At 40.1% G+C, this 13,474-nt stretch overlaps 1 protein-coding gene across 16 annotated transcripts in view; it reads right to left on the reverse strand.

The window, feature by feature from the left end:
- Window positions 1-666: 666 nt before the first annotated feature.
- Window positions 667-13,474, reverse strand: part of CALD1 (caldesmon 1) — a 209,596-nt gene continuing 196,788 nt past the window's right edge. For 11 of the 16 annotated variants that reach the window (XM_075115367.1, XM_075115301.1, XM_075115376.1 and 8 more), the window contains 7 exons: window positions 10,355-10,398; window positions 10,183-10,261; window positions 7,780-7,917; window positions 6,719-6,814; window positions 4,405-4,476; window positions 4,045-4,078; window positions 667-2,343 (listed from right to left, as the gene is read on the reverse strand). In XM_075115367.1, the coding sequence (XP_074971468.1) occupies window positions 2,312-2,343; window positions 4,045-4,078; window positions 4,405-4,476; window positions 6,719-6,814; window positions 7,780-7,917; window positions 10,183-10,261; window positions 10,355-10,398 (495 nt within the window). In that variant the 3' untranslated portion in view covers window positions 667-2,311. The remainder of the gene's footprint in view (window positions 2,344-4,044; window positions 4,079-4,404; window positions 4,477-6,718; window positions 6,815-7,779; window positions 7,918-10,182; window positions 10,262-10,354; window positions 10,399-13,474) is intronic. The other 5 variants (XM_075115396.1, XM_075115403.1, XM_075115386.1 and 2 more) reach the window with 1 other exon arrangement.

Here is a 13,474-nt window from a genome sequence, read left to right on the forward strand (position 1 = left end):
CAGTACAAGGCAGGAGAACAGGCACACTTTCAAGCATTACAAGCTCTTCTCAGGTTAAATCAGGCAGAATCTGATTATTTCTCCCCCAGTAGTTCAGAAAGCTGTGCTTGCTGCAGCCTTCCCAGTGCTTCCCATGGAGCTGGCAGCAGCCTGGGGACCCTCTTTCAGATGACCATGACCTCATCAGAGCAGGGCATTATGTGCTGTGCTGCTGTTAGAGAAGAAAATGAAAGGGGGTAGGAGGACAACGGGAAAGCCAGCAGCTCCCCAGGCTTGGTCCCCATGATCACCCAAGCCTGGCAGCACATCCCACCAAGGCAGACAGAAGAAATACGATGGCTCTCACACAGAAAACTGTTTTCAAAGTGGGAAAGCAGATGGCTGTGCCACTAGGTCAGAACCTACTTCATTGAGCACACTAACTTCTGGATGATGCACAGCTCCTGTCTTGTACTGGTAGGCATTACAAGATTTTTATTTATTTTTCCTTAAGAATATGTAGGTTAAAGCTGCTGATTTCATGAATTAGCTGTCTGGCGTAGGATAGTACATCAAGAGAGACATCCTTTGAGGTTCTTTGCAATGATACCTTACTTGACAGGGCCTTAGCACGATTTCTATCCCAGTTAAAACTGGCTTGTTCCTACTCATTAACAAACACGGGGCTGATGATGGAAATATTCCATTTATTGTGGATGCAGTTTCAGAGTACATTGTTTGAACAAATCATTTTTATTGCAGCTATCGGATGTATTTGAAGGACTCAGAGGAGTGTTTACAAAACCCCGAAACAAAAAACATGACAACTCACAGACAACGTCAGGCACAGTTTCACCCCCTACAGATAACTACGTGCATCTCTCTATGTAAGCAAGATGTTTCAGCCAAGCAGGGGAGCTCATCTTTGGGTTGAAACATAACATTATTCTTCTTTAGGAAGAAGTCAGAAACTGTAAGAGGTGGAAGTGGTGAAAAGGGAGATCCTGGTGGTTCCAATGCACAACAAAGCGTTTAACAACGTGCTCAAGGGGCTACTTCAGTTGCTCAGTTTATGCCACCCATACACTGTAGGATGTAAATGCTAATCTGTATGGCATGTAAATTCAAACCAAGCTGACGTCTTATAGCCATATGTTTACTATATACAAATGAAAACATCTGTAAATAAGATATTCAAGAGAGAGAGTTAAAAAGAAGCACTATAAAGATAGAGGTTTACTTCATTTTAGGTGGACTGTGTACAGCACTGATGGATGGCAAGATTTAGTGTACAGTCATTTGAAACAAGCTCCAACTGTGTTTAGGTTTTTTTCTTTTTAATTATGGTAGTTTTATATAAATTAAACTACAACGTTTTATACAAGTGACCTATTTCTGACCCTCTATACCCTTACCTTTTCCTCTTTTAATAACTATACTTTCTTTTTAGTTACCCATTGCTGGGCAACTGACATTTAAAATTTTTTAATACTTATCTCACCATACCTCTAATGGCAATTATGAAATCTTACTATAGAAAAGTGTGTGATTTGTCTTTATTTTTTTTAAGCTGTGATATTGGCTAATTATGTATGTTTATTACTAAATATAATACTCTAGCACGTATTAAAGCATTCTACCATTAGTAGTGCCTTTAGGCTAAACTTTGTAAAGCTATGTGTGTATATATTCTAAACTGCATTCAATTACTAGTCACTAACAACAAAAGGAAATATCAGTACCGCTGTCAGCTAACATAATCATCCAAATTTAGGTATTAACTTAAACTAGAATGGAAAAATTGATACTTTAAAAAAACACAAAACAAAAAAATTAAAACACGTTATTGATGCAGTATTTCTTGTGACATGGGCAACTTACAGAAAATATTACATTGTCAACTAAAGATATTTCTTCCATGCCTTAGTCTAAAGTGCAGAAAGAAAGACTTCTGTATTACAAAAGTAACCATTGTTTTTATAGGTTTACTGCACACCTTTCTTAAGCGACTTCACTTTACATGCGTTTTGGGTTGACCTCTTATGCCAGCTGAAATCACTGTTCAGATACATAGTTAGTTATGACTATCAGTAGGAGAGTCTATATATTTCACAGCATGGGTTTCTTTAGGAATAAAGGCTCTTGTGCAAAGGCAGTACTATTATGATGAATGTCTAGACTGATTATTAAATACAGTGCTAATATACATGGTTTTAACTGGGATAATGCAAAAAGACATTTTGGTAAATAAACATAAATATAAAAAGAACAATTTAGCACTTTTTCCTTTTTTTTTCCCCCAACTGATTGGTCCAGCGTCTTTAGTGGCCTTCTACGGTTCTTTCTCAAATTGTCTCAAACCTGCTGAGAAAGAAAAAGATTAACGATGTCTTGAAATAACCCAAATGTATCTCTAAAATAGAGAGGACATGGCTCTAGATTAAAGCACAGCATGTAAGAAGGCAGGACACAAGCTGGATGCTGCTGTGCTCATGTACTAGGATTGCTCAGAGGGGGTCTTCAAGGGAAATTATGCTGTGGTTCTGTGAACAAGCAGGGTTTCACTTCTCTCACCTCCAACAGCCCTGGGAGGCAGCTCGGGGAGTTGTCAGGAGCTTCTCACCCAGAAACGCGGGGAGTGCTGCACCCAGCGGTCTCTCCAGCCATGCATGGGTGGCTGCCATGCTAAGGCAGGCTGTTCTGCAGACCAAGTCCACAGGAAGACTGAAAGCCATCTCCTGAGAGCCTCCTCCTGCAACCCCCCCGCTGAAGCCCTCATCTCACTCAGCCTTAGAGAGGCTCAGCGGTGTCTGAACCACTCAGCAGGGTTTGCTCCTGTAGGCAATGATGCACGACCACTAATGCCTTCCGTGGGAGCAGGGCAGCGCTCTCACTCAGTGTTACTGAGTGAGCCTGAAATCCCGTTTCATAACAGCTCAGATTGAAAAAGGATAAGAGGAGGAGGAAGACAATTCCATTTTGCATGACTTTAAACTGATAAGAAAAGTTCACAGGCATACCACAGTTCTGGCTTCACACACAAATGTGAAAAAAAATGTGTGTACATACTAATGTGTAGAAAACCAAAAGTTTTTCTAAATTTGATTATTTCATTCCTAATGACGAGTCAAGGGATGTTGCAAGACATTTTAAAGCTATTAAACTGATCAGTGAATTTCCATTCTTCTCCACTGGTCCGTAGGCACATATTTCCTTTAATTGGTTTTATTTGGAGTATTTTAGATTAAAACAGAGATTTCAAAAATGCACAAAAGCTAGGAGGGGAATTTTGCTGAATTCTTTTTGTACATGTTTCCTAAACTAGTAGTTTCAAAATGACAGTAATAGAACTCTCTTCCTTGGGAAGACACCAATGCACCGTTTCTGTAAAAACAGCGCTGCTGTTGAACACATTTAAACTCCATGCCAGTCTGAGTCTGCAGAAGCACATAAGACTCACAACCATCCAGAGGAATTATTTTTAAAAATCAATAATGCTAAGTTTTCATCAGGCTTCACCATTACCCAGTGGCAGTGTCTAAAATCAGATGCAGGGCTTATTCTCGGTAGTCCTGACACCTTCCATTTCTGCTGAAATAGTGATGCTCCAACAGCCTCGCTTTTTGAGTTTCTCCTCTTCAGTCAGGAAAGGCATATCCATTCCTGCTTCAGCCTTTAGAAGACCCTTTCCCAGATGCCTTGAATTTGCTGTAATTAGTTAAATGACCATCCCCTTCCTCGGACCTCACACAGTTTTAATGACACTCTCCAGCTACAGCAAACATGCTACACATGTCACTCAAGGCCTTGCAAACATGGCCGGAGCACTGCTAATCCTCAGCCCTCCTAGAAAGATGATTTAGGCTTATTTCTCAAACATTCATGTTTTGATGATATTGCAATGGAGCTTTTGAAAGATAAAGGCAAAAAGGGTTGGGTTTTGGGTTTTGTTTTTTTTTTTTAATCAACATTAACAGCTGTAGAATTTTAAAACCCAGATATGCCTGTAGGAAAATATGGCAAAGTTCTTATTTAATATGCAGGTGTGTTATTAGAATTACTTACCATTAGTCTCTGATTTTTTCCCCATAGCTGATACCTGTTTGAAGAAGTAATAACCCATTATTGAAGTTGAATATGGGAAAACATATCTGTTTATAACAGGAAAAAAATAATCAACTCCAGGCAAATGACAGATTTCCACACACAACACAGCTCTGCCCAATAGAAATATAAAAGTTACATGCTGCTCATGGCTTTCTGTGCCTCATTGTACTTCCTTTTATGGGTGAAAAGGCAAGTTAGTCGCAAAAGACATGTAAAGGCCTAATTCCAACTAACTGATGGTATGAAGGCGCTTAGCACCTTCCCCCAGAAAGCCTCCCACAGAGATATTATCCTTTTAACAATGCACTGGAGTTTTACCTTTGAAGAAGATGATGATGACTGCTTCTCCCAGAGATTACGTTTGCCAGATACATCTCCCGGTTTTAAATCCTGTATTTTTAAATTAATGTCCAAGAACAGAAACCAACATCAGTTCAGGTTTATTTTAATTCGGTAGAGAACAAGTTAGAATGTGACTTCCTCATAAGGCAAGTTGAGGAACATCCACCAATGGTAAATATTACATTATCTATCAATTATAAAGCTCTCCTGAATGACACTTCACATAATCCCTCCACACATATACATGCTTTATGACAAAAAAACAATCCTGCTGCATCTATTCAGTACTGCATAGACAGGCCATAACTTATTATGTTCATCATAGGGAGTACAGTGAAAAGTTACTGCACCATCAGGTTTTTAAGACAATTCCAATTTTTGCGGAAAACCAGATTTTTTCAGAAATAGTATTTCTGTTAGGGAGGAATTCAAAAGTAGCTTGTCTCAGTTATTTTAGATCAGAATCAAAATATTTCATTATAAAAAGCTGTAAAAAAATACAGTAGGATTTCTAATAATATAGAAAAATAGATCATCCTCTGCATTCTCAAATGTAGGATTCAGGATTTAACACTGTAGCCTTTGATATCCATTTGCATTTCCATTACATCCTTTAAAACCTTAGCATGTACCAATCACTAGCCTGACAGAAGAAAACCAGGTGAGGTAAAATCATTAAAAAATAGTATTCTCTGGAAATGAGTGTATACAGAGACATTAAGCAAAACTCAGCAAAAAAATGTCAAGCTGCCTCTTGGGGAAAAGCAGGGCTACGAATCAAGATGACATATGTTAGGCTAGTAGCAATGTACCTGCTTAAGGACAGATGGATTGGCATCTACCTCTGAGGTTGGCAAACAAAAGACACTCATTTGGGATCTGTGATTTAGGTTCACCATGAAACTAACTGAACTCTTTACTCCCTCTACTTTTAACTGAATGTTGTTCCAAAACCCACATCTCGATGGTCACAAAATCTTCGAACAATTCTTTGTTTTGGTGGAATGTGATGGGGGTAGGAAGTTATTTGCTAACTAAGAATTCTAGGTTTCCCTTTTATTTATCCTGCTAAAAAAAAAAGTAAAAATGACACATTACAGATGTATTTCATTCTTCATAGTCAATTATAAACAGGTTTACCTGACCACCTTAGCAAACAGACACCCAAAGAAGAAGAATAGGAGGAGGGCAGAGTCCTTCAAGCAGAGATATTGAAAGAAGAAAGAACAATCTATTGAGAAAGAGGGAAATGAAGACAGATAGAAACAGCTGGCTGAGGGGAAAACAAGAGGTTAGTTTTACATTACCTAAAAGATGCAACTTAAAAGAAAGAGGGGAAAATCTGGAGGCAGATTCTGTGCTGCTTTTCAGCAGTTGTGATTAAATACAGCAACCACGGTGACTTCTTTTGTTTTTATATTCATGTCCATAAGGACAGAATCTCTATGTAGCTGCCAGAATGGACAACACTACAAATTTCAAGCTTCTATTTGGAACAAATAGAAGTGTGAATTGAGAAAGCCTTTATCAGGCTGCACCGTTTATAAAAGGCAAGTGTACTAGCAGAAAAGCATTATACAAGGATATGGGAAGAAACCAGTTCTTTAATAAAATCCCAAAGTTGAATCATTAACACCATGAATGATGCCCTGCCATTCTCCAGTATGGACACCTACAGTTCCAGCTCCGCATCCCTACACTTCCACTTCCCCACCTCACAATTACCTATTTCTGCTCCTTCCCACATACCCACTGCTGCTTCCCACTCTCCCAGCTTATTACTTGGATAGCATTTTCTGCTCTGATACTTGCTGAAGTAATGGGCTTGCTAAAGGACCTTCACTAGAAAGGACATTTAGGCTCTTAAAGGATTAAAGTATTTCAGTTGTATTTAAAAATATACTTGGAAGATTTTTACAGGGCAAGGGCCAAAGCACAAGTGTTTTATCCAAGGTGTACGGCTGGTCATTTCTAAATTAATGGTAGACCTTCCACAGTTGGTAAATTCTGGTTCTCCAGAAGGCTGGTTGCTTTCTACCAGTAAAGTACTTCTCTGAGTATTGTCTTTTTAGAGGACCCCTAAGCTTTAAGGAAAGAGCTGCAATGTTTTATCCCCTCCTTTTCTGACTACCCAGGAGTCAGCAACCAGAGGTCCTCTATAAGCTTCCAAGTGAGGACATGCATCAAGGTTCCTCCAAAGACCATCAGCTGGTTGAGGAAGCACTGCCACCACCTCTGCCCCAGGAGAGAACCCATCTTCCACCTAGATGGTTGTTGCAAGTTTACTTACAGAAGGTTTTGGAGCAGGTGATTTGTTGCTCTCTGGGGTCTTGGTTAACCACTCGTTGATACGACTGGAGACACCAACCTTCAGTCCAGCAGTTTCCTGCAAAATAATATTTTCTAATCAGAAGACTTTCACAATAGCTTTTGCTATGTTTTCCACTGTTTAGATTTAAAAATATAATATAGACGTCCTCACTGAGACTATGGCTAGCTAAGAGTCATCCCGTGTGCTCTGAAAAATATTATCCCTATGAACTGCATGGTACTGCTGCACTCTAGTTTTCAATAATGATAAATGTGGGCTGACAAAATAATTTCCACTTTAGTGCTAACCCAGGAACAAACGTTAGACATACACCTGTTGTTTCTGTCATAACCCCAAACTCCAAGGAGAAAAAAAATATTTAGCCTAAAAGAAGAGGAGACGCCAATCTAAGTCTACATTTTTGTTTTGTTAATTTTTTTTAAAAAGCACATAATACAGGAGTTAAGTGGCCTAAAATTTAAATCATTAAAATAAATCTTTAAAAGTTTAGAACAAATTAATGCAATTTCATGGCTATCTGTAATAACTCCCTTCATTCCATGGCTCAGTTTTTTGGCTATGATGAATGCTCATCAACTCACATCAATTTATAGGAAGGAAATGTTGCCTTAAGGATTTACATAGAAAAGATAAAGGTCTCACAAATGCTTCTACGCATTATCTATAAAACATCATCATTATCTTGCCTATTTAATCCTCCTCTACCCCAAAAAGAATTTTTCCCAACACAAAGAATTTCTTTGTACTCCGCTTGAACTACCCAGATATATTTGTCTAAGATATCTGATGTGGCTCTGGAATGTCTCATAACTTAGCTCAGTATGTCACTAAATTCTTCCGTTACACTCAATATTGCAGCCACACAACTTTGTGGGTTCCTGAGGACCTCAGGATCCTCTGGGATATTCTTCATCATTGATGTCAACAGGAGCAGCCAGGCTTACGCACAGGAACATGAACGGCAAGGTCAGGTCAATAACATAATTCTTTATAATCACTATGTAAAATTAAACACATACCTTATTCGGTGTTCCTGTCCCAGAGGGTGATGAAAAAACGTTCCCTTTCTCCCACATGCTCTTGATATTACGGACACCCTCAGCTGGAACAGGAAGGTCGGAGGCCGCTGGCTTAGCTGGTTTTGCAGCCTTTGTGCCCTGCAGAAGAATTGAGGCCAGTTGGTGTTTGGCATTAAGAGCTGGTGTTGTGGGGCTGTTTGACACTGGGGCAGTGCTGGGAAATGCAGCAGTTTTAAGTGTTTCTAGAGATGATCATGCAAAGACAGAAAGGAGTACCCAGCTCAAGAGATGCCACTGGGACTCTCCCCCCCTTTTGATTTGCAGTTGCACCCTTGACATGACTGGCTATGAAAACTGCAGTCACTTAGATTTCTGCCTTTGTTATATTTCCAAAGCTCATGGCAAACCACAGGTCTGCACAAAACTGCCTCAAGGCTTTCATTTGTCCTCTTTCAAGTATCAGCACCTGCATCCTCTAAGCATGGCTCTTTCAGGGACAGAGCTGAAGAAATTCATATGCAGAGGCAGGGTAGAAAGGCTGCTCTGTCATTCAGCATCAGACTCTGCTCCATCTGCCCCAGACAGCTTAACCTCACAACTCAGGATTCCAGGGGTAAATTTCAGCAATTACAGTATATTTGGAATGAGGTGGTTTTTTTAAAGAGTGGAGAGTTGGGGGATTGGTTGTTTGTTTTTTTTTCTGGCAGTGTGTCTTTTGCATGGTTACAAAAAACAGTGGACCAAACTCCTCCTGTTGCTTCTTTTCAAAAATCTTGTACACGTTACATAACACAGATTTGAGGAGAATAAGAACCTGTATGAGCTGAGGCTTTGCCTCTCTAGTTGTAAAGCAAGTCAGATTTGGCAACTTTTAGAAAAACCAGAAACTCAGCAAAGAAATAATTTCAGATTGGATGGAAGCTGTATATAGCTGTGAAGCTGCACTGCCAGCCCCTTCCGTAGAGCTATGCTTTTTAATATCTAAATGGTGCATAAAGGCTCAGGACCTCAGCACAGCCCTACTGAAAATACTGGAGAACCTAATAGAAGCTGGTGGGTGGGCTGGTGCATTGTTTATGGGCTGGCAAACCCTGACTTCACTATTACATAAATTTCCTGTGACATACAGAGCTGTAGCTCCAAACTTTCCCCTCTGTTTAAGGAGTTTAATATCAAACCCCAGTGTCAAATTAAAGCCCTTGGTTGCTCTAGGGTGGTTATGTCTCATTTATAAAAGGCACAGAGTGACATGGGAGGACAGAAGCTATATGGTCCTACTTTCATGGTACGGGGACTATTGGGTGCCATGCTGACATTCATGCTGACATTCTAATAGAGGGGCCTGAGCTACCTTCAGCTTGACTGAGGTGCTGGAGGCAAGCCTGAGCCTTCAGCACTGTCATACATGTGCTTTTTTCTGCCAGGAACTGACACACAGTATAAAACTCTCCAACACTGGTAGGCTTCCTAGCAGAAAGGTAAAATGGACAGCAGTCTTCGTTAATTGATCTTTAATTACTAAAGTTTCCTTTAAGTTAAAGGATAATAAAGCCTAACTGATTAATACCTTAATGGACTACCATGCTCACGCTCCACATGTGAACAAGAGGAGATAAACATCCAGCAGGAAATGAAGAAGTGCTAGACCTTAATCACAGCTATCAAGAAAATATCCCTTTTTATACTGTTCTATTCCCATTACACTTACCAACCCAGTCCACTTGGCCCGCTATATCAACCAGTAGCTTTCCCATTGTCTAGTACTCACTGATTTATAAAAACAGCTAAAAAACCCCAAAACAAAAAAAAACCCCAAACACCTATTTTTACCTTGGACTATGAAACAGAAAAGCCCTCAATTCTGGCTTCAAGGCACATTATTAGCCACTACTTGTCAAAATCACCTGGGGTCAGGTTTGGCGTTTTATTTTGATTCTGTTTTTCGTTTGTCACTACTTAAACTCACTAGTTCACTGAAGTGTCTTTCTTTGCCAAGGAATTTCACACTGCAATGGCAGCCAGCAGTCCCTTGCTCTCCTAAATAAGCTGCTAATTCAGCTTTGCTCAGGATGACTGTCAGCTCTCTGCTGATAGTACTCTCATCAGCCACGAAGAGGATGCATCTGTCACTCAGGAGGTGCCGAGTCCTTCAAGATGTACTCCAAGCTTACAAAGCAGGCACAGTAAATTGTAGCATGAAAGGGAAGACATGAATTTCAGGTTTTCTTCAGATGTGTATCTAGATGTTGGTTATAGGTGTGCCTCAAGCATTTTGTTCTTGAAGTCACATTTTAAAAGTTTGTGACCAAAAATCCCTGCAATTCTTGAACAGTAAAACATAGGCTGATTGAAGTCCCCAAAGCCATTAGTAACTACAGCCACCATTACCTCGAATTAACTTACCTCAATTGCACTAGTGTATTGCTCAAGTCTACTGTCAATCTTTGAGACAACTGCTGTCGTGTGAGTGGGTTTCATACCACTGTAGGAAGTAGAAAAAAAGAGATAAGGAAATTATTCTTCCCTCCAATTAAACATTGCTGATTTGACTGAACCTACTGTTTTATGGCTTTACCTCTTCTGAGCGGATTTGTTCAAAAATTCTGCTCGCTCCTCTATCTAGAAAAGAGAGAAACAAGAGCTATAAGTTTAAAGTTAATAAAAAGGTAGCATGAATGAGGCGAGGCTAAAATGTCATTTTAAACATCAAAAGTCAATCTGAAAGAGATGCATTCCAACAGAAATCACCAGACACACACACAGAGGTTTTATAGTTAGGAGCCTATTATGCTACAGATTCATAAGGGTGGATATATTTTCTGCATCAATGTTTGCATCCTGCGTATTTCTTCAGTGTCTCATTTGTAACAAGATAATAAATCACCAATACAGAAAGGAGAAAAGGGAAGAAGTTTATCTCATGAAAGGGGTTGATATTCACAAAATATATGTCAAATTTCCTCATATATCCCACATAAGAGCAAGTATGCATCTCTTGAGACAGACAGCAAATTTAATAAAGTTTTTTCTGAGTTGAGACATCAGACTAGGCCGGATTTGGAGCTCAGCTCATGCATGTTTTTGCAGGACACTGACAATTTAATTTGAGCTCCAAAAAACCAGTCAGACTGTACTCTGCTCATGTTCAGCAGGGCCATTACTGAGTCAATATTTAACAGCTACTATTATACAAACTGGTATCTTACATTTCATCGTTATTTTCTACTCTGTGTGTGGGAAAATATTGTAGTTTCCAGGGAAAAAGAATCATGAAGGTCTCATAAGAATTATGCCAAATCTCTCAATAATTTGAAAACAAAAAACCTCCATCCCTGAATAAAGATTTAAAACAGTTCACAATGGGGAGGTCTATTTACATTCTGGGTCGAGAAATACTTTAATCAACTTCCTCACGACTCTTCCACATTGCATTTTTCCACGTCTTGTCCCAGGCGCTACGGTTTCACTTAAGAGTAAAATATACACAAGCAGCTCCAGGGGATAGAAATGACTGTTAATCAGCCTGGCTGGATTCTTGTGGATTCCCCAGTCCTAGTATGGGTTGTCCATTTTCAAGTTTCTTTAGCAGTGACTGCTGTGGCATTCGTGCCTCCAAACTAAGGCAGTGACAGCATTTCTTTTAATGGTTCTCCTTGGTGCCTTTAGTATCCAGGCTGTACCAGAATACTAAATCCCACAGCAGTCCCATTAAAGGGCACACATGTTTTCTTTCTCCAGCCCATACAAGCAAAAACTCAGGCAGTTCACTTCAGTGCAGAATTTGCCAAACAAGCTCACTGGAGACACTCCAGCTAGCATCGATCCAGCTCAAAGGCACCTGTAAAAAAGTATATACAATTTACAGAGTAATTTACATTAACAGTTTTAGTTGCCAATATATGATCTAAATAGAGTCCTGAGTGGAGTGATGGGCTTTGCTCGGAAGTGTACCAGCTGTTTCAACGCACTGTTGTCACAGGGCGGCAGCAACGGACCAGGCAGGAGCTGAAGAGCCATGCACACCCACACGGGTCCAGCGCTCCGGCTCTTTCTCTGCCAGCCTTCACAGTTTACAACTGTTTCACAGAGCGGAAATACAGCCGGCATTGCCAGAAAACGAGCAAGTAAAGTGTTTGGTTAAAAGTGACTAAACAGATCTACGACGGTAACTTAAAATATGTCACCTGTCCTCAACTATGGTACCGTAGGAAAAGCTTCCCACTACGCTCATTTCTGGGTCCTAACCAGCAATGCATCAAAACTACGGGTTATACCAACAAGAGACGCTGGTTTCTCCCATGCTCTGCATGAACAGGCGATTCCATGGCTGCATCAATCAGTGAAACCCTGGCTGGCAGCAAAGATGAACTATATGGACTATCTCAAAGAACCAGGACCCAAGGCAACCATCTAATAATTAATTTGCAGCATCTTCTAAGTCAGAACAGAGAATCCACAGAGAAACCTTACAAAAGGGACAGATCTGAAAAGATGCTAACAGTACTCTTTATAGTCTTCCTGTGTTCAGGAAGGAGAGATGTTTCTACACAGCAGGAGTCACTGGTGTAAGAGGGGGATAGGTTGGAGAGAAGACAGACACATATTCTTGGGGCTGTAGTAAAAAGTCATGGGGTCATTCTTTACCCGCTGGAAACAGTGGTTCTCAAAGCACCTGCTGCGGTATCAGGAATAAATCGGGGATTGTTCAGAACAGGAGAGTGAGGAAGCAAACCAGAAAATAAGTTAAACAGGAAAGCAGAGTTAGGAAGCGACCCTCAGAGCTGAACACTGATCCTCCTCCCAAGGAAGCAGGTGCCTTGTGTGGATGGATAACACATTTTCTGCACATTTATATGAGAATTTGTTCTAGAGAGTCATCTTCAAAAAACCATGCATGGTACAGAAGCATACATTGAATACACTTAGAGTAAACACACCTGTATACACATGTGTATTCAACACAGATGTCAAATACATTTAGACTGCACAGCAACATCTAAAGGCCATTTATCCACTGCACACCACACAAACTCCATGCAAAGAATTTAAAACGTTTGACACATACAGTAAAGAGTATTACAAAATAGATCTGTAAAAGAAATAGGCAAAGCAAGGTAGTTAGCACAAAATGCAAAATATTTCCTCAATTTGAGACCAGGAAATCAGAATAATCTTTTTGCTGCATTCATTTTAACAGGATATCATTAAATAGCTTGGACTATGTTTTGTCACCATGGAATACTTTCCAAAGCCTCTGACACAGGACACACACATACTCCAAATTATGACCAGAGAGAAAGAACATAGGATCTCAGGCTGCATCTCCCCCACCTAACCTCAGTTGCTTGAAAAGTTAAGCATGTAGTCAAAATTACTCATTTTGGTTCCCTCTATAGTCAGTGGAGAGGCAGAGGACCTCACCTCACCCTAGGAAAGGAGGGACTGTTTGTCCACTGAGGGTGGCTTTCGCTCTCTCTATTAACTACCAAAGCAGCTTAGATTAGACAAGTGCTTAGATGGACACCCACCCTTCTGCTGGTAAAATCAGATTAAACAAAATCAATGGACATAAGTCAAAACCATGCAGCGTCTCACACCTGATTAGGGCCTTACTCCACAGGATCACATACACGTGGCAAGGAATAAATTAAGCAAGATGTTATACAGAGATATAGGTATGCTTTTATCCACATTC

This window comes from Phalacrocorax aristotelis, chromosome 1, assembly GCF_949628215.1.
Source record: "Phalacrocorax aristotelis chromosome 1, bGulAri2.1, whole genome shotgun sequence".
NCBI classification, from domain to species: Eukaryota; Metazoa; Chordata; class Aves; order Suliformes; family Phalacrocoracidae; genus Phalacrocorax; species Phalacrocorax aristotelis.